Here is a 27,004-nt window from a genome sequence, read left to right on the forward strand (position 1 = left end):
CGTAGATTAAATCAAACCGCTTTAAAAAAAGCAAAGGGAATGCAACCTCCATATAATCCCAATGTTGTAGTAGAAAACCACCCTTTCTTTACCACAATTGAGCCTAAAAGTGAAGCACCAACTGCATGCGAAAGATCAAAGGGGCCTTTAGAAACTGCATTTCAAGATGAGAGTTGAGACATTGAGATGTAGCAAGATGCATATATGCAATTGGGTTGGTTTTCAATGTTGTTCGCTCCCCATGGTTGGAAAGTGTTAATGAATCTCCAAGAGGGTATAAAAGGCCTAGGTTATGAGAAGGTACGTGGAACCTTATTGGAAAGAGAGGTGAAGGGGGTTGAAGATGCATTGAAGCCATAAGGGATTCATGGGCTGAGACAGGTGTATCAATTGTTTCAGATGGGTGGAAAGATTCTAAAAATCGTCCCTTGATCAAATGTCATAGGAGTGTCCCCTAAATGGGCAATGTTTTTGAAAGTTGTGGATTGTGAGGGCCAAGTAAAAGATGGCCAATTTATGCAGATATTCTCATCTCTGCCATTGAGATTGTGGGACCCTACAATGTTGTTCAAGTCATAATGGATAATGCAAAAAATTGTAGAGCTGCTGGTTTGTTGGTTGAGAAACGCTATCGTCACATCTTTTGGACACCTTGTGTAGTCCATTCACTCAATCTTATGTTACAAAAGATTGGGAATAAAATTGATTGGATCAAACAAGTGTATGCGGAGGCTGACATCTAGATGTTCATCACAAACCACCACATGTGTCAAGGGATTTATAAATCTTTTTCGAGTTTGAAGCTATTAAAGGTAAGTGAAATAGTAATTTAATTTTACATTTTTTGATTTTTAAAATTTTTATTTTCAATTGTTGGTCGTAAAATGGGCTTTGTATTACTTGTTAAGCTACGTTGGTTAAGTATGTTAGCATCGTCGAGGGTAGTCCGTTGCATGACGGTTCCCCACGGCTGGTAATCGCAACCCTCGACCGTGTCTTTATATATGCTCTTGTACTTGTTGTTGGGGACAGGGATGCAAAGAATGATTATTGTACTAGACATTTTGGCATTAATAAAAGCATTGCTCTGAGTTTCTGGTTACTGTTCTATCCTATGGTTATCATCTGACTATTGATATGCAATATTAATAACACACCCCACGGGGTAAACATCTGGCGCCATTGCCTAGACATACTCGGGAAAGGAAGGAGCGGATGGCGTACGGACACGATGGGCCTACCTATTGGTGAGATTAACCTAGAGGCCGACGACGCACAAACGGAGCTCTACGACGGAGAAGACACTGCAACGAGGAATTCTCAATCCTACTTCAGGCAGCCGTCGAGACCTACGTCTGAAGAGAGGCCACGGAGGCTGAAGTCCCAACAAGTGCCCTGTGGACCGCACTGGAAGTTAGCCCCGCAGTGAATCTGTTGATGAACCACCTCCCCCGGTTGCTTGCATAGGCATCATTGACATAGTGAGCCCGCCTAGAGGAGATTGCCCATGAGAAGCGACGCCAACAGGTCCTTCGACAGTATGAAGAAAACAATCATCGCCAGGAAGCGGAGTGTGATGGAAAGAGGCGAAGGGGAAATTGAACCTTGAACCTCCAGGAGGAATAAAGAACATTCTATACTATAATAATGGTGTCGTACTATTGACATAAATTGTATCTGACGGGATGAATTAATAAAGAAGTGTTCTAATTTTTATGTGTTGTTGCTGTTTATGAAGATGTACGGGAATTAATGCCCAACTTATTAAATAAGGATAGAAATAAGAAGGCACAAAGTGAGGAGGGGGAGGCCGCACAAAGAGCCTTGATTCTGGAACAAGTAGAACATAGACGGAGGCTGAGGCAACTTGCTGAAGGATGACCTGTCGAAGGGTTGCTCGAAGGGAACCAAGGTGGTGTCACGAAGGGTGCAGGGGCAGAAGCCGAAGGAGATTTATACGTGTTGCCAAAATACCGTAGGGTGAGAAGCTACGAAATTTTTTTGGAGGAAACAAGGCTACGAAGAAATCTGGTCGAAGAGACTCGGGATCAATTCAGGAATTTATCCCTTGCACAACGCACGAAGGACCACCGAAGGGAGTGAACAGACGACGAGGGTGAGAACGGAGGGGAGGGCAACCATACGACCGTAGGTGCGGAGGAGGCACAGGCACACGGCAAGTAGAAGCCCCTCTTGGGACCCATCACACCAAGCATGCAGGTACAAACCACTGTACCCCTAGTCACTCAAACAACAAACACCATCGGCGCGGGTGGGAGTGGTGCAGGTGCACGACAGGCGACACGACCCCCATCAATGGCTAGTAAATAGAAGCTGCCGAAGTTCAATGACGGGAAGAAAGATCCCGTTCGCCATTGCTGGACTTGTGAAACCATATGGTTAGCAAACGGTGTTACCGACTAGGACGAATGGGTAACGCAATTTCCATAAACCTTAAGGGGAGTGGCCATCGATTGGTACTCCAATATGGATAAAGCCAAAGTCGGCACATGGCCCAACCTGAAGAAGGAGTTCGAGATAGAGTTCCGTATCCTCAGAGACGACAATGAAATAGTACCCGAAATCTATGGCACAAAGCAGAACAAGAACAAGACGGTCTGAGCCTATAGTCGGCGGCTCAAGGAACTGTTGGGGAAAATGGAGAGTCAACCAGTGGGGATGGGTTGAAAAAGAGATGGTTCGTGGAGGGACTGAAACACTCCCTTCGGAAGAAGATGAAAATTGTTCCACCAACCTCGTACGAAGATGCATACAATAGAGTGATGGATCTCGAGAGCGAGACCAAGACATCCAAGAAGAAAAAGAAGGATAGCTCGTCCGAGGATGATGACTCTTTCGAGGGAAGCAACAACGATGGCAAGTTCGGCAAAAAGGTGCAAGCCCTGCAGAAGGACATGCTGAGGATGATGAAAGAGTTGAAGGTTATGAAGGGAGGTTCGAGCAAGACCGACGAAGAGGAGCTTTGGTGCACGGAATGTAAGACGGATGGCCACACAAAAGGCTCCTGCCCAAAGAAGGCCTATTGTGATATATGCCAGTTGATGGGGCATCCCACCAGGGAATGCCCCTACAACATGAAAACATGAAACCCACAAGTATTGCTTACGCAGGAACAACCAACTACATCGGGCGGTACCGATAGCTCCCAAGCAAACAACAATGCAACATCGGGAGTCTACCGAGATAACCGGTGGGGAGGATGAAACGACAATAACAACAATAACAATACAAGGAGCCGGATCCAATACGACTCCAAAGGTCGACCGATGATACAATGCAGAGCGTGCAGCCAGTGGGAGCACTTCGCCCGAGACTGTCCGAAGGGAGAGGCCACACAATATTTGTGCAAATGGTGTAGACCGGGAGACCACGAAGATGCCACCTGCCCAAAGTCTGGCGTCAACTTGCTCAATATCGAGGAAACCAAAGAAGAGGAAGTGTTGGCTGTAACCCGCGCCCAATCCAGACAAGCAACGTGCCGAGACCTAGAGATGGAGAAGCAAAGGGTACGAGAAGCATGCGAAGAAATTGAGAAAGAGATACGAGAGAGGGCGAAGGCGAAGGGTACGACGGGTACTTCCAGCTGACCAGAGGCGGAGGTGGCTATGCTAAATCAAATTTTAAAACTGGAGGTGCCTGTGAAGGTACACGACCTTCTCCAGACAATGCCTCAATTGTGAACGACGTTGCTGAATAATCTCTCCCAACCACGCACCAATACCAACCATCGCACGGATGTTCCTGGGGGGTCTGCAATAGACCCCAGGCTACTGGTAGTTAACACTGGAAGGAGCCCAACCATTGTGGAGATGGGTATCCTTGGCACCATTCTAACCGATACCATCGTCGATGGTGGATTGGGAGTGAATGTTCTTCCAGAAGAAACTTGGCAGAAGCTGGGGAAGTCGACGCTGTGGCCATCTACATTCAATCTATTGGGAGCAGATCAACATAGAATCAAACCCATCGGGACATTGATGGGCCAACAAGTTACCATCGAGGCGCAACCCTTCATACTGGACTTCGTGGTAATCCCACTAAAGAAAAAAGGGTATGATGCGATCTTAGGGAGAGGGTGGCTGGTGGCAGCCAAGGCCACCCACAACTGGAAGAAGAACACTGTCTATAGAGAATGGAGGAAGGAAGTTTACCATAGACCTTGAGACATAGTTGGTTAGTGAGGAATTGACATCATCTTCGGAATCAGAGGGTGAAGGAGAAGGCGACCTGAGGGACGAAGGACGGGGTTGCATGGAGCCCAACGACGAAGGGATTCTCAAACTAGGAGAGTGCTCCAAGGATGAGACAGGGTCATTGAACGGTCTCTTCCACTGGCAGATGGAGGATTACGAAATATTCCAGAGCTACAAGCTCGAAGTAGAGGACCTAGAGCAAGTAACAGAGGTGTACCTGCCGGAATATAGAGAATATTGGAAAAGAGATGCCCGTGTGAGTGACACCACCGCACACTAGTTCCCGAAGGAAGAACCCATCAAGTATCAAGAGGTAAAATTGAAGGAGACAAACCTCGGTGACGTAGATAATCCCAAGATCATTTGTGTCGGCAACGATTGGAACCTTGTGTGGAAGGCCGCAGCCTTCAAAATCTTTATTCTTCTTCTTCTTCTTATGTACGGGAAGGAGATTGTCGTTCCTGTAGAATTTATGGTTCCAGGTCTTTGGATGGCCATTGAAAATAGACTTGCCATCAACGGATCCAAATTGAAACCCTACCACGAGAAGCGCGCAGGGGACCCGAAAGGCCGGAAGGACACCCGAGAGTCTTGAGGGGGACTCGAGAGGATGGAAGGGGACCCGAGAGGTCGGGTAGGCGACTCGAGAGGCACGGGACCAAAGCGGGAGACTTTTGGGCGAGGCAAACCGAGAAGGATGAAGGGCGACCCTAGAGGCACGAGACCCGAGCCGAAGACTCTCTGGACAATTAGATTGGGAAATTAAAGTAAAAAAAAATATTTGAAAAAAAATAAAAATCGGTGGCCACGGTGGAGCTGCCGTGTGGTGGGACCACTGTCAGGGGGCCACCGCCGGTGACCACCGTGCGGTGGAACCACTGTTGGGGGCATCGCCGGTGACCACCGTGTGGTGGAACCACCACGGTGAGACCACTATCAACGGAGGTCACCGGCGGTGGAATACCACTGTAGGCCTGAAGGAGCACGATGACGGTTTAAAAAAGGGTGAAAGGAAAAATACCACGGCATGGGAGGGATAAACGGTGGTGATGGCATGTGAAAAGAAAAAATGCACCAACATTCAAACAAGCATGCATTTAATTTATAAAAAACCAAAAAAAAACCAAAAAAAACCGACGATTTGATTGAAAAATCATTCGATGGAGTCTGGAGCCAGGACGCTGAAAAAATTAGAGTGGAGAAGAAGGTTTTTGGCGCTGCCCCAAACCCCGTGAGGGCGTTGCCCCTCGACCCCGCTGGGGGCATTGCCCACAGACACCTAGTTTATTTTTGAGCTACAATACACTTTTGAGTTGGGCGAAGGGCATCAGAGAAGTCACAGTAAGTGTTGGGATTGTTCCGTACTGTGAGAAAGAACCCTGAAGCTAAGCATTGGCGGGGAAGCCATAAGTCGTAGAGGGAGACGGATTTGGAGGTTGCTAACCACCAGGTTGGAGGCAATAGTAGCGTGAGACTTAGCTTAGCGTACCCAAGAGTTGGATGCCGAGAGGGCAGCACGGGTGGCTATCGAGGACAAATTGGCTAGGGAGACAGTATCATTTGAGTAGCAGTTGGTGGAGGCTGAGACTAAAAAGTGTGTTTTGCAGACAAGTTTGGTTTAGGCACAGGAAGATTGTGATGTCAAGGAAAAAAAAGAACTTGTGGAAGCAATACTAGTGAAATCCGCACTTGAGCATCGGATGGTAGTAGAAAAGGGTTTTCAGGCAAGGACGCAGCAGGTGTATGAGTTCTGGGCTCGACTGGCTTCAGCAGTTCCTGCACCTTCTTCATTGGCGGTGCAACTACCTCCTTTAGGGACACCCCCTCAGCCTCATCTTCTCAGTGATTTTCTTATTGTATAGAGTTTACTTCATCCCCATTTTGTTGTGTTAGTCCCGGATTTGTCCTTGTTGTCTAAAGACGACTTTTCTTAGGGGGGGGATAATGTTGGTTGTAAAATGGGCTTTGTATTATTTGCTAAGCTATGTTGGTTAAGTATGTTAGCGTCGTCGAGGGTAGTTGTCCGTTGCACGACGGTTCCCCACGGGCGGTAACCGCAATCCTCGACTGTGTCTTTATACATGCTTTTGTACTTGTTGTTGGGGACAGGGATGCAGAGAATGATTATTGTACTAGACGTTTTGGCATTAATAAAAGCATTGCTCTGAGTTTCTGGTTATTATTCTATCCTATGGTTATCATCTGACTGTTGATATGCATTAGTAATAACACACCCCATGGGGTAAACATCAATGTTCAAAGATGATTGTGTAAGCTAATGTGTATTCTTCTTTAAAGTTTGGCTTTATTTTTTAACTATTTTGACATTAATTTGTGTTATAGGTTGCTGAGACCCATTTTGCATCAAACACAATCGTCTTGAGTCGACTTGTGAAAGTTAAAGTGGAACTTTGCAATATGGTGATCAGTCGAAATTGGGCTATAGGGAAGTAGAGTAGCATTGAGAGGGCAACAAGAATTAGGGTTAGGATATTGGATGACTCATGGTAGGATCTTGTGACATATCTCCTTAGTTTCATTGAGCCCATATGAGCATAATTCACTACATTGACATGGATAGGCTTTGCATTGGTGAGATTTATGATGGCATTGACTCAATGCTTGAAAAAATGAAGTGCATTATAAATGCAAGAGAGCAAGACCCTGAGGAGAAATTCTTCAAACAAGTGGAAGCAATTGTTGTAGAAAGGTGGAATAAGATGACTCCTTTGCATCTTCTTGCCTATGCCTCGATGTTGGTGTTGGAAATAAGCCACACCCGGACCGACGATGGACTGGTCCAAGAGGGGTCAGTAGCTTAGTGGTAGAGCACTCTAGCAACGTATGGAAGGTCCTAGATTTGAGTCCTAGCTGGTCCATGTCTCAACATGGTATCAGAGCCAGGTCCAGGCTAGGAGCCCCAAGCACATGAGAGGTATGGCTTAAGGGGGGGTGTTGGTGTTGGAAATAAACCACACCTAGACCGACGATGGACTGGTCCAAGAGGGGCCAGTAGCATGTTTGTATGTTGACACTTTGCAATGAAATGAAGCAAAACATGGCAAAAATCAAAAACCCAAATCATATTTGAAGCATTATCCATGTCTACGATATTACAGTGGTATCAGAGCTGGTGATCTTGCCAGCCTGTTAGGGTTTCAGTAGTGCATGTCAATTTTTGCAGTTGCATGTGTGTTGGATGTTATTGCATGGCAATTTGGTGAATACCCAGATGATTGCATGTTAGTTTAGGAGCAATTTATGAAGAGGTTTACCATTGCATGTTATTTCTGAGCAGTTCTGGTTAGTGGATTTGCGTTGCATTTCAGTTTGGTGGATACCCAGATGGTTGCATGTTACTTTTGAGCAGTTTGGTGGATACCCAGATAGTTGCATGTTGATTCTGAGTGTTGCGTGTTTGTGGGTTTTGTTGCATGTCATTGGGAATGAGTAATGAAGCATAGTATCTTGTCAGCTTTTGGGTACAAATTCAGTTTGAAATTAGTTGTTTCAGCCACATACAACAATTTTATAAAAGGTCACAACAATGGTTAGAATTATAGATGGAAGATTGCTAATTGCTTTCCTTCCAAAATCAGCGTCACATTTAGCAAGTGTAAAAAAGGTTACAACAATGGATAAAGGTGGTACAAGTTGATCAGTGAAGGATAGAAGGGATAGTATAAGTCCACAAAGAGATCGACATATGGACAAGCTTATGAATGGTACGAATGACTTCTTTCAAGCATTTCAAAAATATCAATCGGATATGTTATTATTGTTAGAGAAATTGCTTTTGGAGGAAGAAGCTAAGAAGATGGATAAGAGGCATAACTACGATGAACACATTGAAGTCACTAATGATGAGCATATAGATCATTCCAATGCTGAAAATTCATTTGAAGAAGAGGCACATGAGCATTCCATTGAGGATAGCTAGGCGTGGTTTGATAAACACATGATAGAAGATGGAGATGCTGATCACTCACAATCTGATTTCATGACAGCCAATAAAGAAGAGTGTGAGGTAATAAATCTAACTCGTAGTAATGTTGATGACAACTTGTTTGTGCATGAGTTAGATGGGAGTGTTGTTGAGGAAAGAGCTATAGACCAATTAGTAAACCTAGTTGCAAGAATGTTTGACAAGGGACAATTGGTTGAGGGGATGGAAGATACTTTTCAGGTGGATGCTTCATAGGAGAGATCATCTTGTGCTTTGACATCAAATCATGAGAAAGATGGTTCCTTGTTTGAGTTTGATGCTGCCCCAAAATCAGAAATTTCTGATTTTTTGATTAAGAACAACGATTTGTTGATGAAGCTTGATGCTACCCTACACACAGAAGAACTTGGTCTTATTTTTGACAATACTTACTTGAATGGGTTTGGTGCTGCCATAAGCTTGGGAAGCTCTGATTTCTTGTTTTGGAACGGTGATCAGAACGTTGTCAGTGGTTGCTTGATTGATTTTGATACTGTCCTAATCTCAGAATACTCTGATTTTCTGATTATTGACAGCAGCATTTCAGTTAGGGCAGTTGTCATCCATGAAGTAGATGGTTTCCAGTGGAAGTGCAGTGACACACCTATCATCATGACAGGGGTTCAAGGCAAGTTTGAAGTTTGTCACTTTCAGCTAGAGCCATTTCTTGAAGAAGCATGTTAATGCATTAGTAGCTTCTGCAAGATAAGACTTTCCTAACCCATTAATCTCCTCTATTCTGTGCTATTAGATTATCTGATTTATGCTTTCCGAACTGAATATGTTTATCAGACTGTAACATTGATCATGATTATGATATTGATATTGGATAAAGATGGATTAGATCGACGACTTGCTTAACATAGTTAAGTGTCGATCTAAATGCTATTGGGCTAGTAACCCCATAGCATATTAATCCGATAGCATATGTAATGCTATTAGTTATCGGGCTTGTTTGCTTTGATACCGATTCATTATTGGGTGTGTTTATATCGATTTGTTATCATTTACAATGGCACCGATTAGTTATCATAGACACCGAGTGGATCGGTTGACATTTGTAAGAGTCACGACCAAGTGACATCTTGGTCAGACATGTCTAAAAGACATGTCCGATCATGGTGCTACTTGATTGTGACTACCTTACTATATATGCATCATTCAAAAGAAAGGGGATGACATTGAAATCGATACATGTTCATCCTCCATACCTGCAGCAAAAGAAAGACAACAATATTATTGTCATAGTCATAATACCAAAATCATAAATACACCATCCTACATATAACTTGTTCATTAAATTGGAAATTGCAATAACATTTACATGGTATCAGAGCCAAGTTGATTGAACTTGAGGCTATTCAATTTTGTGAATAATTTAAGAACAAGGTTATATACTACATCACATTTCTCCAATGGCTAGCGCTATTAGATTCGAAGACAGATTTGGAGGTGGCGATGATTTTCAGCCTAGAAGTTCAGAATCCAGATGATCTTAAAGGAGAACAAAGTGGATTCATTTGTTCAAACTAAAAATGACCAACCTGAAAATGAACCTGACAAAACAACATGGATTGAGGGAAATGAAAAGGCCATAAAAATAATAGTTGATGGGGTGAGAAACAACATAATGCCCATCATAAGAAAACATCAGACAACCTATAAAATGTTCAAAGCACTTGAAAGCACATTTGAGATATCAAATGCAAGTCGAACTCTGGCATTAAAACGAGAAATAAATCATATCACCATGAACAAGGGGGAGACAATCAACGCCTATTTTATGCGGATATCAATTCTAAGAGATGAAATAGCAACTCTCGATTATGAGATCCAAAGCAAAGAGTTAACACTCATTGCTCTAGATGGGTTGCCTAGTGGATGGAGTACATTTGTCCAAGGCATCGGTGCAAGGTCCAAGTATCCTAAGTTTGAAAGATTAAGGGACGATTGTCTCCAAGAAGAATCAAGATTGAACAAGATGGGAATAAAACAAAAGAACATAGACGAAGACCTTCAAGTTCTAAATACTAACACAAATAAGACAACCAAGAAGAAGCAATTTAGGAAGAGGAAGGGTCATCAAGGCAAGAACACTTCAAAGAGAGACCTATCACATATTCAATGCTATAGGTGCGATAAGTTCGGGCACTTTGTTGCAAAATGTCTAGAGAGAGCCAAACAAGCCACATTTGCCAGAGCAAGAAAATCTAAAAGAGAAGATGACTCCCAAAACTCTGTCCTCTACTTAGCACTTACAAGCCATGCATCAAATAAGTCTAACTCCTGGGTGATCGACAGTGGCTTATCCAAACACATTACAGGGTTTAGAGAAGTGCTAGACTCCATGACAGAGGATAATGATGAGGAAGTAACCATCAGAGATGATTCCTCACATCCAGTTAGAGGAATTTGTTCCTGCACCATCAAACTGAAGACAGGCATATCATTGCAACTTGAAGGAGCACTATATGTCCCCGGCATCAAGAGAAATCTAGTCTCCATATCAGCCCTAGAAGATAACGGATACATAGTAACCTTCATGGAGAACAAGTTGTTGGCTTGGCCAAGAAATTCTTCCATCAAGAAAGCTAAAGTCATTGGTCAAAGACAAGGCTATTTGTATGAGCTGTGCACAGAGCCCAACCTAGCCCTAATTCATGAAGCAACAAATGCAAATGAGGTCTGGCATAGAAGACTAGGCCACCTGGAATTATAGAGCTTTATCATCTATGGGAAACCTTGTCACAGGTTTACCTAAGTTGCAGCAATATCATTCAGAGGCATGCAAGGGATGTGCTCTAGGTAAAAATATCAAGGGTGCCTTCCATAATAGTACTAGGAAGACAAGCAAAGTTTTAGAGTTAGTTCATTCTGATGTATGTGGACCAATGTCCGTTCCCTCTCTAGGAGGATGTTTGTATTATGTAATATTTTTTGATGACTACTCTAGGAAAACTTGGATCTACTTTCTGAAGTGTAAAGAATTAGAAGAGATCCTTAGTAGGTTCAAAGAGTTTAAATCATTGACGGAGAACTACTCAGGAAATAAAATTAAAATCCTAAGGACTGATAATGGAGGGGAATACACATCAAAATTATTTAAAGATTTTTGTAAAAACTCAGGGATTAAGAGGGAGCTAACAATACCTTATAATCCTCAACAAAATGGGGTAGCTGAGAGGAAAAATAGGACAATTGTAGAAGCTGCCAAAGCCATGATTCTTGATCAGAATCTAAATATCAATCTTTGGGCAGAAGCAACTAACACTGCTGTGTATATACAAAACAGATGTCCTCACTCACATCTTGAAGATAAAACTCCTGAAGAAGTATTTATCAAACTAAAGCCAGATATAAGCCACTTTAGGATATTTGGGTGTCCTGTCTATATACATGTACCTAAAGAGAAAAGACTAAAACTAGAACCTTCTGGAAAAAGGGGAATACTTGTAGGATATAGTGAAACATCCAAGGCCTATAGAATATATATACATGGTCAGAGAGATATTGAACTTAGTAGGGATGTAATCTTTGAAGAAGATTTAGCTTTCAAAAGAGCCCTAAGTACAATAGAGCCTGAAATCTATATCCCCACTCCTAACATAGAAGAAGATCCTACTCCTGAGCTTCAGAGGGAGAATCTTAAGGAAACTATAGGTGAAACTCCAATCCTACCTAGATAAAACCTCAAGAAAAGACCTCTATGGGCCACCAAGACTGTAGCAGAAGCTCAGAAGTTTGCTGCTCCTTCAGGAACCTTCAGGGAAAGCAAAAGACCTAATAAATTTACTAGCTATGTTGCTCTTATGAATGATCTCTCTAAAGCTGAACCAAACAATGTATCGGATGCACTTAAACATCAAGTATGGAAGGATGCCATGTTTGAAGAGTATCAGTCCATTATGAAGAATGATGTTTGGGAGATCGTTCCTAGGCCTACTAAGAAATCTGTTGTTTCATCTAAATGGCTTTTTAAAATCAAACATGCTGCAGATGGCAGTATTGAAAAGCACAAGGCCAAATTTGTAGCTAGAGAGTTCTCTCAAAGGGAAGGAATAGACTATGAAGAAACCTTTGCACCTGTAGCCAGATATACCTCAGTAAGAACAGTACTAGCCATTGCAGCAGCAAAAGGGTGGAAGGTGCACCAGATGGATGTTAAGACAACATTTCTTAATGGTGAGATCTCAGAAGAAGTCTACCTAGAACAACCTAAAGGATTTGAAATTCAGGGTGCAGAGTCTCGTGTGCAGACTCAAGAAAGCTCTCTATGGGCTTAAACAGGCTCCCAGGGCCTGGTATGAAAGAATTGACACCTATCTCTCTAAAGTAGGCTTCTCTAAAAATGATGCAGATCCAAATCTCTACTACAAACAAAATAAAGGTGATATGTTAATATTGATTTTATATGTTGATGACTTATTAATCACAGGAGAAGATCACCTCATAGATCAATGTAAGAAAGATTTATCTAAAGAATTTGATATGAAGGACTTGGGACTCCTTCATTACTTCCTAGGTTTGGAAATATGGCAAAATTCTGAAAATATTATACTAAACCAAGGAAATTATACCTTGGACATTTTGAAGAGATTCAGAATGCATAATTGCAAACCTATGACCTCTCCCATGGAAACAAATTTACATAAACTTAAGGAAGCATCAGTAGAGTCACAATCCACTGACCCTACTCTCTACAGACAGATGATTGGGTCCTTGATGTATCTGGTGAATACAAGGCCAGATATCTGTTATGCGGTCAATGCCTTAAGTCAGTTTATGTGTGAGCCTAAGGAAATCCACTTGATTGCAGTGAAACACATTATGAGATACTTACAAGGTACTCTAAACCTTGGTCTCAAATATGAGAAAGTCGATCTAGACCTACGCGGATTTACAAACTCAGATTGGGCTGGGAGTGTGACTGACAGGAAAAGCAGTTCAGGGTGTTGCTTCGGTTTAGGATCAGCTATGATTTCTTGGATCAGTAGAAAACAGTCTTCTGTAGCACAGAGTTCCATCGAGGCCGAGTACATTGCAACTTCCATGGCTGCTCGAGAGGCAGTATGGCTTAGGAAGTTGCTTGTGGGACTATTTGGTGAGCCCATGAAACCCACTATCATCCATTGTGACAACCAAAGCTGCATAAAACTTTCTATAAATCTAGTATTTCATGACAGATCTAAGCATACTGAGATTCCATACCATTATGTATGAGACATGGTAGACAAAAATGTGATCAAATTGGAATATGTTAGTACAGGAGATCAGACTGCAGATATTCTGACCAAACCACTTTCCAGAGTGAAGGTTGATCACTTCAGAAAATGTTTAGGTATGATAGAAAGGTAATCTGCTTTGTAAATAAGATGTTTAATGTGTAAACTTCTTTTGTCATGTTGAGACATTCTGGGTTTCACCCCTTGTGTTCATATCTAAGAGGTGACGATCTCTCAGATTATGAACACTTGTATGCAAACATCATAAGGTGACGATCTTATGATTCTCTAAACCAGTTATCATGTTGGATCTCTGGTATGTCATGGATGTGCCATGATGGTGTTGTGATAAAACATTTGTATAAAATGTTTGTGCACATATCACAACCTGGATAAGATGAGAATCTAACCATTCTCATATGTTTATCCTTAGTATTGCGTGTTTAGGCAATACTGATATCATGTGTTCAGATGATATCTTGTCATAATGAAATGATGAATCTTTTATATCACATGGTTAGGTGATACTCTATGTCACATACTTAGAGTGATATTTTATATTTGTATCTTATGTCCTGATGGTACTTCATATCATATGTATAGATGATATATATTCTTGGAGACTGACATTATGGAAAAGAAATGTGATGTAGGTTACTTTATCTATCTTCCAAAGCTAAGAGGGAGTGTTAATGCATTAGTAGCTTCTGTAAGATAAGACTTTCCTAACCCATTAATCTCCTCTATTCTGTGCTATTAGATTATCTGATTTATGCTTTCCGAATTGAATATGTTTGTCAGACTGTAACATTGATCATGATTATACTATTGACATTGGATAAAGATGGATTAGATCGACGACTTGCTTAACATAGTTAAGTGTCGATCTAAATGCTATCGGGCTAGTAACCCGATAGCATATTAATGTCGATTCATTTATGAATCGGCATTAATATACTATCGGGGTATTAATCCTATAGCATATGTAATGCTATTAGTTATCGGGCTTGTTTGCTTTGATACCGATTCATTATCGGGTGTGTTTATATCGATTTGTTATCATTTAAAATGGCACCGATTAGTTATCATAGACACCGAGTGGATCAGTTGACATTTGTAAGAGTCACGACCAAGTGACATCTTGGTCAGACATGTCCGAAAGACATGTCCGATCAAGGTGCCACTTGATTGTGACTACCTTACTATATATGCATCATTCAAAAGAAAGGGGATGACATTGAAATCTATACATGTTCATCCTCCATACCTGCAGCAAAAGAAAGACAACAATATTATTGTCATAGTCATAATACCAAAATCATAAATACACCATCCTGCATATAACTTGTTCATTAAATTGGAAATTGCAATAACATTTACAAAGCATTCAGTAAGGAATCTTTCACCATGAAGGAAGGAGTGTTTGAAAACACTATGGTTGCGCATGACTTCCATTTTAATTTGTTGCTTGGCAATCACAATCTCTTTCCCTTGCATCACCATGAGATTGCTGCCACTTCACATGAGGACGATGGCACTCACACTTTGTGCAAAAGATGTAATGAGAGTTCTGATTTCGCACATCACCCCTTGGAGGACAATTTGGGAATTGACATCGAGATGTTTGATACTTTGCTTCAGCGGGAGTTTGACGAGTTGCTCCACAACTCAAGGCACATTGAAGTTTATATCAGATTAGCGCAGCAGATTGGTGGAGCAGTGTTCCTGAGGTTGATATGGGATCCCGATATTTAGTTTCAGCATGTCATTGAGGGCAAGCAATCTCCCGGAAGGGAGGACTGTAATGCCTCCTTCTCCTCAGTGAACATTCAGGTGTTGATTAGCCTATTTTTTTGTTATTCCGATAGGCTAATGTGGAGATATAAGGGATGAGAGGCTGGCATTGTCAATTATTTATTGATGGAGAAATAAATAATATTACTTTGAGCCCATAAAGTAATATTATAAGGGAAAAGTCAGTTTTGGTTATAAAATTAAATTGTAAAAATAAAGTGACTTAAGTCATGAAATAAAGTCATAAAGTGACTTTATTAAGAAGGTAATAAAATATAAAGTGACTTTATCATGAAGGGAAAGTTATAAAATGAATTTATAACATTTATTAAGCCTTCTAGAAGTGGGATGAACTTCTTGGAGGGAAAAGTTTATTAAAAATAACACATTGTGATTTTGATTTCCAAAAGCGGTTTAGAAAATCTATTTAAGGGGATTCCTTCCCCAAGCATTACGATATGTTGATTCAATACTTGATAATTTCTCCATTATTGCTGGTTTGACAATAGCAGCCATATTTGAGGATGGAAACCCTTGGATATACGTAGGTTGGACGGAAACCCAACACTACTTGAGAGGTGGGCTCATTTAGGGTTCATCATTGAGCATATTGGCATCATTTTAATCAGGTTTTTGAAGAGATTTTCTCGCTAGGGCGATTGTGTAGTAGCAGCTTTTCCAATTTTGGACAGTAATCATTTTTCATATTGCAGTGATTATTTGTAGGCTTGGTTGATATTGATTCCTCCTTGCATGTTGGTATTGGCACATCTCTACAGCAACAGCTACACATTGCATATGTCTCTCTTCTTGCATGTCATTCAATCTTCTTCTGTATGTTTCAAATGATCATTTATGTTTTATATTAGAATCATTATCAATAGATTTGTCTTTGTAACATGCTTATTTCCTTGGAAATCTATATCGTTGTAATGTCCCTACTTTGAAATACAATTTAATGATAAATAATAATAATAAAATAAAAATAAAAATATAAAAGAACATAATTAAATTTTAATTAAGTTAATGAATGGTCAAAGACATGAAATGAAAAGTTTTGACTCCCTCAAACATGAGATATAAAAGGGGGAAGAGAACCTCATTTGAGGGAGGATAATTTGTGAATTAGAAGTGCAGATCTGACTTAAATAAGAAGTGCAGATTTGATTGTGAAAGGTTGTGTCCCTTTCAAAGGGCAGAAGTAATGAAGAGTTTCACTCTTTCAAAGGGTGCCAATGGTGAAAGGGTGTGTCTCTTGCCAAAGGGCATCCATAATGAAGAGGTGTGACCTCTCCCTCACATTGGAGGATATTAAGTGGAGAATTTTTCATTTGAGAAGGAAGGATCCGTGGAATAGAAAAAAATATCTGAAGCATTTAAAGCAGATTTAGGAGCAGACCTAAATCAGAATTATAAAAAATTGTGGAAGATTGATATGAACATTTATCAAAGAGATTAGAACACATACAAATTTGCAAACAATAATAAAGCATGCATTGAAGGAAAAGAAGAGGAAACATTAAATCAATAACTAGAGAATTAGACCTGATGGAATATAAAGGATTCTCATTCACACACACACACAATATATATATATATATATATGCAATAGATCAGATTGATATAAACAATAAACATGTGCATTTAAAGAGGGAAACAACATCGAATTTGAGGATGTCCAAATTACCACAAGAGACTGGAAATACATAACCTGCAATAATTCTAAATGTATATTGGGCAAGATTTTAGTGTCCTCCCAAATTGGGACATCACAATCGTTTCCTTTGCATGTTTAGTTTGCATGTTTGCATGTTGACACTTTGCAATGAAATGAAGCAAAACATGGCAAAAATTGAAAACCCAAATCAGATTTGAAGTATTATCTGTGTCCAGGATATTTCTATTTTTGCCGAGTTTGGGCATCAAGTCCGAGTCAAAAATCAGCTTGCCTAGTCTACGCTGAGTCCTGTTGACGTGTTTTTTATGACAATGTCTAACACAGAATAAAGTTACCAGCGTCACCTTACTCTCTCTTGATCAAAGTTAGGTCGTATGCTAAGATTGAGAAAAAAGATCAAATGGCTAACTCCAAGGTTCCTTTATGCACGAACATGACTCTATCGGTTGATGTGTTTACTGGTAATCCAAGGTGCCTTACGTATTTTCAAAGAAGATTCTGATGAATTTGCGGGTTCAAGGACAACTTTGCGAATGATTTGCAATAAAAGTTCTCTTTTTTTTGGATTTTGGATAAAATATGTAGAAAGTAAGGAGGAAGGGTCGAGAGAACTACGCTAAGTCTAATCTAATCCTAAGAACAAAGAGATGGGATCACCCGAGCAGAATCAAACCACACTTTGCTTTGCCAGCATAGCACAACTACACGAAAGCGTTGCAATCTACCAAGGTTGTGTAATGGGTTTTCAGATTACAAATGAATGCCATCAACTTGAACAACATCCACCCGATAACCAAAGTTAGGTACACATAAAGGAGGCTCAGACTAACCTTACAAAGTAAGCAACAATCAACTGCATACAAAAGGTATGAGCCTGGATTCTACAACAAGTAATCCTATCAATTCTCGTTCATTTAACAACTTGAAAACAAATCTAATCTAAATGAAGAGAGTGAGACCATGCAAGCTTCAAAACAACACAAGAATACACCAACAATTGAACAATGTATTAAGTGTTTGCTCAAAAACTCTTAGCAACAATCTCTAAAATCAATCTCTCCTCCTTTACAAATGAGGGGGGTCACCCCTTTATATAGGTCTAAAACCATGAGGACATGCAAACCCTAATTAGGGTTTCACCCAAAAGATTCCCCACACATGATGCAACAACGTGGGAATCATCAATTAATGCCCATGAAACCCATATACAATTAATTCAAACATGCCCAAAATGGCATCCATTTGTGCATTAAATGCACCTTTTCATCAAGTTTGACTCCCCATGCAATGAATATTCTCCATGCCAAATGCTCATAAATGCTCACCATTACATGCAAAGGGAATCTGTCGTAGAACCATAAATATGGTGACTGCATGCAAAAGATGCATCATAAATCTGCCGTGCATTGACCAGTCCACCACTTGGTCAAATTATTCCAGCAATAAATGTGTTGTCACTATATTAAAAGATTCTCATTCGGGAATGGACGACCATTGTCACGTTCATTGATTGCATACGTTGTGAACTTGGTGATGATGACTTCCAACTCTCCCACTGCGACACTTGGCACACTCTCAATCTAATACTCCAGTAATGTGACTTCCTCTTCGCCTTTGGAGAAAAAGTTCTCCCACTCTATCACCATTTCCTGTGTCTTCTTCATGACGTTGGAGAATGAAGAAACATTTTCAAAGTGCTGTTTGGAAAACGATCCAACGAGGAAGTATTCAGTCAGCTGAGTCCTCAAAGAATTAACTATCACTCCATTTTCATTCAGTTGCCTTGCAAACAATGCTTCGATGGTGCCGACAATCTCTTCTTGCACCCTTTTGATTGAGTCTTTTAGAGCTAAAGACTCCACAGTACACCTTTCAAAAATGATCTTTCGGGAGCAAATGGCACAAAACCACCTTGGGAAGTCGTAGATTTCGTTCTTTTGGATGACTTTCCCATCAATCAATGTTTGCTTCGGAATCTTCATCAAAGCCCCGAGTTGTGGAATGGTGAGTTCTTGATCGATGTGTACGTCCTCCCATAGACCCTCTGCTGTTTCCACTCTCTGCTGTTTCCACTCTGTTCAAAAGGGTAACTGGCTTGGAATGAAGATGAGCCAGATCTTCAACGAAATTCTGGCTGAGGCGAAGACATCTTCTACCCATTCTTCGACGTCATGAGCTATCTTCCTAACTATTTCAGCTTTGTTAATGTCTTCTTGAGGAAGGGAAGGAGGAGGAATGAATGAAGGGTCAAACTCTCTGAGTGGCTGTTTAAAACTTCTGACATAGCTGCATAAGGCATGATTTTCTCTCTTTAGCCTTTTGCATTTTTTCCTTTAGTTTCTGCATTTGTTACTTCATTGCCAAAGAAGACCCTTCAAAATCTTCCACAACATGCATCGTGGAAGCACGCCCCAAGTCAATTTCTTTGATTACGTAGTCACTTGGCGCAATTTCATTCTTGTCTTTATCTGCCACGGGCTCAGCCAAATGTAGAGTCCTGGATTCAGACTCATTCCTCGTGACTTTGAAAATTTTCGGGCAGCCTTCTTCTTTGCTGGCTGATCCATCCTCTTTAGGAGTTCCTCTAATTCTTGTGCCGGATCAATTTCTTTCTCTGGTTCCTTCCTCAACTTGTCCCTTAGCCAATCTGGAGCAATTACTGATTGATTCTAAATCCCCATGTGTGCGGGCTCCTGTGATGTTTCCTCCATTTCTCCAAGGATTGTTTCTATGAAACTATCTTGGTGGGGTTCTTCCTTATGGGGAGGAATTTCTTGTCTTTGATCTCCTGGCTGATTGGGCCTATGTGAACCACTGGCACTGAGAACATCTTGCATTAGAGCAATGTTAGGAAGATTGTCTTGCGGTGGATTAACAAGATTCTCCTGTGTGAACATTAACACCTCCTGTACACTGGAAGAGCTAGCTGGTGATTGCATTCCTTCTACTCTCGTTCTCTTAGACGCGGATTCTTCCTGAGGGACCTCTTGCTGAGCATTCTTCCTTTTCACTGTTCGTGGCTTCTTCAAAACATTCCTTCCTTTTCCAGGATCAGCCTCCCTTTTTTGAACTTCTCCTTCTTCACCTTGGGCCTATGAAGATCCTCTCATAGCTTCACTGTGGGAGTCCAAATTCCCCATCAACTGGTAAGTTAGGTGGACATTTCCTTCTCTCAACCTCTTAATATGTCGATCCATCGAATGTTTGGTGAATTTTTAGTACAAGTCTAGCCAAATTGTCCAGATCATGAATTTCGGGCTCTGACCAATCTGGAAGCTGAATAGGTGATCACCTTTTCAAATTCAGGTTGCACTATATTCGAATCCTCCTTCACTTGATCCGACACTTGCATTACTTCACCTATCTTGATTGTGTCAAGGGGCAGCCGGGAAAACATTTTCTTCCTGACCTCAAGGTCATCCTTGGCACCTGCCCAATAGTCTTCTAGGTGAACATTGACACCTACCCAATAGTCTTCTAGGTGAAATTTGTGTAAAAACTTCACTCCAACAACCTTTTTGATCTTACGATATGGATCGTAGTGAGACTTGGTGGTGTAATATGCCCAGCGGTAAAATGCCAATTCTTTTGTTGCCTTCTCAACTGCCGCTAGGTTTGGGCACGCTTCCACAGTGCCCGAGGATGACTAGAAATTCAATAGACAACTTCTTTTCCTTCTTCTGAATTTGGACATAAGCTGTCAACTACCTCATAAGTTCTAGCAGTATCAGTTTGTTGGATGGATATTGCGGCAGTTTATACGGTTGATAATTGTAACCCTGTGTCTTGATATATGTGAACTTTGGAAATTGTAGGAATGTTGCCATAAATTTATGAACCAATGCCCTAGCATGTGGTGACCCTCTCATGTGGAGCTCATTCTGCATGAATCTGGTTAGGTACATGGTGAAAGTGTCATTCGCCAACTTGAAAGAATAAGTATTGTAGAGGTGCAGTTGAGGATAATTCTCATGAACTTTCAACTATGCCAGTCTGCAGCCCACAACTCCCTTTCCTGGTAGACCATCAAAGCCTCCCATCCTTGCAAGCATGTAAATTACATAGGAGCTCATGTAGAAGGATTGGGACTTCTTTTCTTTCAAATCTTTTAGCTGCTCATGCACGTAGTGGCTGATTAGTCTGGCCCAGTCCACCAACCCATTGGCATTCATGATTTCGTCAATGTAGAAAAACATCTATGGCTCAAAATTCACAGTATGTGAACATCCCATTATCCTACTCAGCATCATTATCAGGTCCACATACTCCTGCTTGAATTCAAAATTGGTGAGCCCCTTAGGCATTTTGGAGATATGTGGTCTAGGTTCTTGCAACCAATGCTTGTTGATAGTCTCTGCACATCTGTCAGGACCTGCATCATATATTGCCTTAGCTCCATTCATAGTCCAGTAAGTCATCGAATGATGTGAAGGAATTCTGAAGGCTTCACCAATTGATTCTGGAGTCAAGGTGGCTGACAACTTTCCACTTAATGTTGAAATTGTCCTCCTTTCCGGATTGTAGTGTTTTGCACATTCCAGAATCAAGTTTGGACATTGAATAGAAGGGGGAAATCCTACTACCGCAACAATCCCACTTTTGACAATCCTGGTAGCGGTAGGAGATGGACTATGCCCTGCTGTCCCAAACATCCTGATTTTGAAGGCAACCATGTTGAACGTTCCTAAATTTGTATCACTGATCTCCTTCTAGGTCGACACCATCTTAGATTTTGAAAGGAATCCCTTCAACTTGACCTTTATCTGTGCTTGCCTAGTGATGGTTGCCGCCTTGCTTGATTATGCCATCCTGGGAATAAATTGTCACTTACAACGAACAAAGCCCGTTGAAAAGGATGAAAAAATTCTCTAAGTCTGACTTCACTTTCTCCAACTCTTCTTTCTCCAAATTCGCATGTGAAGAGTGAATTACACTTGTGCGTTTATATAGAACTCTTCCCATATGGTACTAAGTTGGCGAGGAGTCAATTTGAGTAGTTGTATTAATTATGCGTCATACTTTCCTTTCCACAACGCCATGCAAACGGGCTCCACCATCGTAGTTGAGTTCCAAAATGGAACTTTCTTTTATTGCATTGAGTTGTGTGTCATACTTAGAATATTCCCTTGCCAACTCATTACTTTCCATTCTTCAAATTTTGGAGGGATTTTTTAAAAGTTTGACTTGATTTCCTTCTTATCTGTCCACTTGGCACCAAAACTTGAAGAGAGAGAATCTTTTAGGAGAGAGAATCTTCGCCTCCGAAGGAACTTTCTTGAAGTTTTTCAGTTTTCCACACCCTGAAGGAGATTTTGAATGCTTTTCCACCATCTCCTATTTTTTAGGAACTTTCCTAAAATTTAGGATCCGGGTCCAGGAGAGATCCAAATTTGCTCACGAATCCAAATCCGCAGAAATTTCCAAATTCTGATGAGATTTGGCGTCTAAAAATAGATTTTTCAAAATTTTTACCGAGGGGATTTCTTGCTTTTCCATTCCATTCCTGACCTTCAAATTCCCCTTTACCTTGGAAAATTTCCATCTTGGACTTGGGCGTGGATTTCACTGTGGAGGAATTCTTCAACATTTGGACTTTCCATGATCATTTGATTTTGGAATTCTTCTCACCTGACTGGGCGCTAACTTCACCTTGACAAGGATTTTGAATATTTTCAATTTTTCCACGCCTGAGTCAATTTGGCACTTTTCCTCCATCTATGGGCGCTCATTCATGATGGTGGAGGATTTTGTCTTTTCCCACATTTTCCACTTAGGGTCCTTTTAGTGCCTTAATCTTTCCATGGGCGGAATTTTGCAAGTGTCGAGGAATTCAACATTCTTTACGCTTTCCATGCTACCCCCTACTTGGCGTCCTATGACTTCCTTGGGTGGAATTTTTCATTAGGCATGAAATTTCACATTTTGGCACTTTCCATGAGCACTTCACCTTAGCGTCCAACTCTCTTCCTTGATTGCTAAAATCACGAAGGCAAGGAATTTCATCACTTCAATGTTTTTCCATGCTTCCTTTGTTTTGGTGCCAGACCTCCTGCTTGGGTGCTAACATTCACTAGTGATGGAATTTTACATTTTTCAATTCTTCCAAGGCATGGTGGATTTGGCACCTTCCTCCAAATTTGGACATGGATTTCATCTTGGCATGGAATTTCATTTTTCAACTCTCCAGACTTAGCTATAACCTTGAACTTCTTTCGATTGAAATGCCATTTTGGGGTTTTGAAGTGGATTTAGAAATGATCATGAATGTTCAATTTTCAGTGTCGGCCTGTGATGCCCTGCCACAAATATACTTTCCAAAAATAGAAATCTTCTCAAACTGTCAGCGTTAGAGCAAAACAGGACGTAGGGCGACTTACTATAAATAGAAACTTACTAATTATAGAAATCACTAAAAATAGTAAGTTTGATTTTCGGCAAAATGAAGACATTCCGGGAGACAGTGAAATCCCTAAAAAATTGGAACTTTCTAAAAATAGAAAGTTGTTCAGAATTTGTTCAAATTTCACGTGTCGGATCCTTAGAGGGTCCTGACTCCAATACAACATTCAGTTTTCGAAAACCCCAAAAGGAAACCCCAAAAATCTAGGACTAAAGGCAAAAACCCTAAAACTGACAAAACAAGCCCTAGACTTAACCAAATTCGCTCAAACGAAAAACAAACTTGTCCAAATCAACCCCACTCATTTGCAAACTCAGAGAGACTGACAAGACAGCCACCAAAGACCCCCAAAATGAAAACGAAAAGACCGAGAGGGCTTAAAAGGTAGGGGGTCCCCATTTAGAATGGGGTGATGTGTGATTAGGTCACAACAAGTCCGAGTCTTGTAAAACTGGTACTAATGTTCATGGTGAAATTTCTAGGGCTAAGAGTTCTTGGTAGGAGAAAGTAGAGTAATACCCCTGGTTTTTCTTCTAGCACCCAAGTCCAATTATGCAGAGAAAAATTTATCAATGCATGCCTTTACCCCATAGATGGAGAGAGAAAGGGACAAGTTTTTAACAATATTTGAATATTTTTAATTTGTGAATGTTGGACATTGTTTTACTCTTCCTCTGTTTTCTGACTTGGGTATTTTTCCTTGTCTCTGTCCTCAAATTGTCTTCCACTGCCTTGAAAATGTAGTTGAAGATTTTGTTGGGGGGTGAATGCTTAGTTTGAGCTACAGCAGAAATTTAGACATTATCAGTCACTATATAATCTGGGCATTAAATATACAGTCCATATCAAGAAAAGTGAACTACTGTAGCAACGTATTTGTTTTCATTATTCTAACTGAACATTTAATGGTAAATATATTATGTGTTTTTTGGATTAGGAGGTTTTTTTTATGGATACATTGAAATTTGTTCATGGATGTGGAGCTTTGATTGGCTCTATTAATGCTTTCTTGATCTGTGGGACAGGTACAAAATCTTCGGGAAGGCCTTGGAGAGAGTACAGAGTGACAGTCAGGTGAATAGATGATTTATTTGTTCTTGTTTTACAAGAGTCTCTGGCTTGGGTTATTATGTTGTTGAATGTGGAAATATTAGGACATTTTATTGACTTTTATTTTGTTGTCAGGTTAAAGTTCGAATAGGATCTCCTATCACTGGGTATGGCCATGAAAGTAGGAATCGTGCTGCCCGCCAGCGAATTCCTCATAGAAAATGGAGTGATGAAGATGGAGTTGAACGTGTTGAGGTAAACACTAAATGCAAACAATGTAACTGTAGCACAATATGACAAGAAATCTTCTAATGAATCGCTTCAAAGTTCTAAATTTGAGTACAGTTTGGAAGCATTTTCATTACTAAAAAAACTTAGTACATAGAAGGCTTGTTTTTTGATAAATGTGAATATGCTGTGTATGGCAGTATTAAATATGATGAGCAATTACAACTAGAAGTAAGAAAATCAACATTTCATTCATCTAGTCGCATGCCATGTTTTCCACCTAAAGACTAGTTCAATGAAATTACTGTTTTTCAAGTATATAACCCGCACGAGTAGCGGAGTTGGCTTGGGCTGTGGGTTTGTTCCCTATTGGTCTCGGGTTTGACTCCGAAGGTCGGGTTTTCTTGATGCACGTGGTTTGCAGGTGATTGTGTGCATCCCCAACGGATTAGTCTGGCCTCAGCTCACCCTTTTTGGCCCCAACTTGGCAGTAAAGTAAGACCAAGGCAAGGCAAGCTGGGCACTGGGCTGGGTCAGGGGGATACCCTTGAGTTAAAAAAAAAAAGTATATAAGCCATCTTGAGGTATGTTCAAAGTTGCATCACACCTGGAAATCAGAAATGATGATAATAAAGAAGATTCCTTTAACTGTTAGTTGTTACCAAAATAATGTATTGCCATTATGGACATTTAAGAGTTGGATCCTTTTCCTTCAAGTTGGTGCTTTTATCCTTTACAATTGTGCATGTCTTCTTTAGATACTATGTCGCAAGTAAATTTGTCAGTTATTCCTTTCAATAAATAGCTGGAAAATAACACTATGGCTTTGACTAAGGCTGTTAAGTAATTAAGAATATTTTGAGGTTTGTCATCTTGGAAAATCATAAGCTTGAATGCATGTGTTCTCTCTAGTGAAGAAGCAAGTTGGGAAATTCCTGTAGCTGTTGACAATCTTACATCATAGATTTTGGGTTCATTTGGAAACAATGGTCTAGGTAAAGGTGATATTTTAGGTGCAAACATGCTTGTGAGACCAAGGGGGAGATTTCACTTTGCCTTATACCAAAGTAGCAAAACCTCCAAATTGAAAAACAAAGCCACTTCGTCTCATTTTATTTTCAAGTGTACATACTAAAACTTCACTTTCTGTAGAGTGGGTAAATATTGACCATTCTATATATTCATCTTTGGTATATTATGGAAAGTTATGACACAAAGAATGATTACCAGGATATTCAATATTAACAAAGGAGCAAAAATCTCCTTGATAATGAAGAGCACACAATTATACTGAGAGGGTGGGGGGCAGTGAATCAGTATAATACAAATTCTTTTACTTTTCAAAACTTGATTAGATGCAACAGTAATACTTCAAAACTTAATCAACCACAAGTGCAAGATCTAGCAAGAAGAAACACAAGAACACATGATTTACGTGGAAACCTTTGTGGGAGAAAACAACAGAAAAATACTGCTTTTGTATAAAAAACTTATTACTAATTTTGTAGACACCAACCCACATGAGACACCAATCCTCACAACTAAGCACCAACTCAGCAAGAGTCACTGATCTCTTTGAAAATGAGGCACCGACCTCCAAAAGAAAAAAGTTGTAAACTTTTAAGTGTTTGATCTTCTTCTTTAATCAGATCTAATCCTCCTCAACAAGTCTGTTAAAATGTTGCTCCTTAAATCTTCTTATGATCTTCAAACATCTCTGCTCATAGGTCTGCAATCATTTGCCCTCAAAGTCTGCAATAAATCACCTTATCTTTTTCAATGATTTCTGCTCATAAGGTCAGAAACAAATCTGCTTATAAATCTGAAACAAGTCTGCTCATTAAGTCTGAAATATATCTTCTCATAAATTCGAAACAAGTCTGCTCATCAAGTCTGAAATAAATCTTCTCATAAATCTGCAACATGTCTGCTCATCAAGTTTGAAATAAATCTTCAAAAATTCTGCTCACATAGGCTCCTTAGATTTGTTCTAAGGTTTGCTTAATTCTGTCTTGAGTAGGAATAATTTTCAATTGACTGCTTGATTAAATGAATTCCAAGTGACCTCTTATTTATACCAACTATTGCACCCTTCCACCAATGGTTGCATCTCTTCGAATAGTTTGGCTAAGAAGTAAATAAGATTTTTATTTAATTTGTTTTTTTGCCTCCGAAAATGGGTGCCTATCTTCATGAGGTCGGCCCAATAGAAAAATAATGATAAGTATCTGCATAGATAAATGTTTAAAACCACAGAACCAATGGCATTTATTTAATGGATTACAAATTTTGAACGAAATAAAATAGAACAAAAATTGTCCATCAGTGTATAGATTCCCCAAAAAAATCACTGAAACCATTGCAAGTGACTTACTTCAAGATTCCACACAAATTGTGTTGTGCTGTCAATGATGCTGTTGAGAAAAATTGGTA

General features: G+C 40.3%; 1 protein-coding gene across 5 annotated transcripts in view; it reads left to right on the plus strand.

Moving 5' to 3' along the window:
- Window positions 1–27,004, plus strand: part of LOC131053796 (probable mitochondrial import inner membrane translocase subunit TIM21) — a 156,211-nt gene that overhangs the window by 67,181 nt on the left and 62,026 nt on the right. For all 5 annotated transcript variants that reach the window (XM_057988441.2, XM_057988442.2, XM_057988445.2 and 2 more), the window contains 2 exons: window positions 24,319–24,367; window positions 24,479–24,598. In XM_057988441.2, coding sequence (XP_057844424.1) covers window positions 24,319–24,367; window positions 24,479–24,598 — 169 coding nt within the window. The remainder of the gene's footprint in view (window positions 1–24,318; window positions 24,368–24,478; window positions 24,599–27,004) is intronic.

This window comes from Cryptomeria japonica, chromosome 10, assembly GCF_030272615.1.
Source record: "Cryptomeria japonica chromosome 10, Sugi_1.0, whole genome shotgun sequence".
Classification (NCBI taxonomy): Eukaryota; Viridiplantae; Streptophyta; class Pinopsida; order Cupressales; family Cupressaceae; genus Cryptomeria; species Cryptomeria japonica.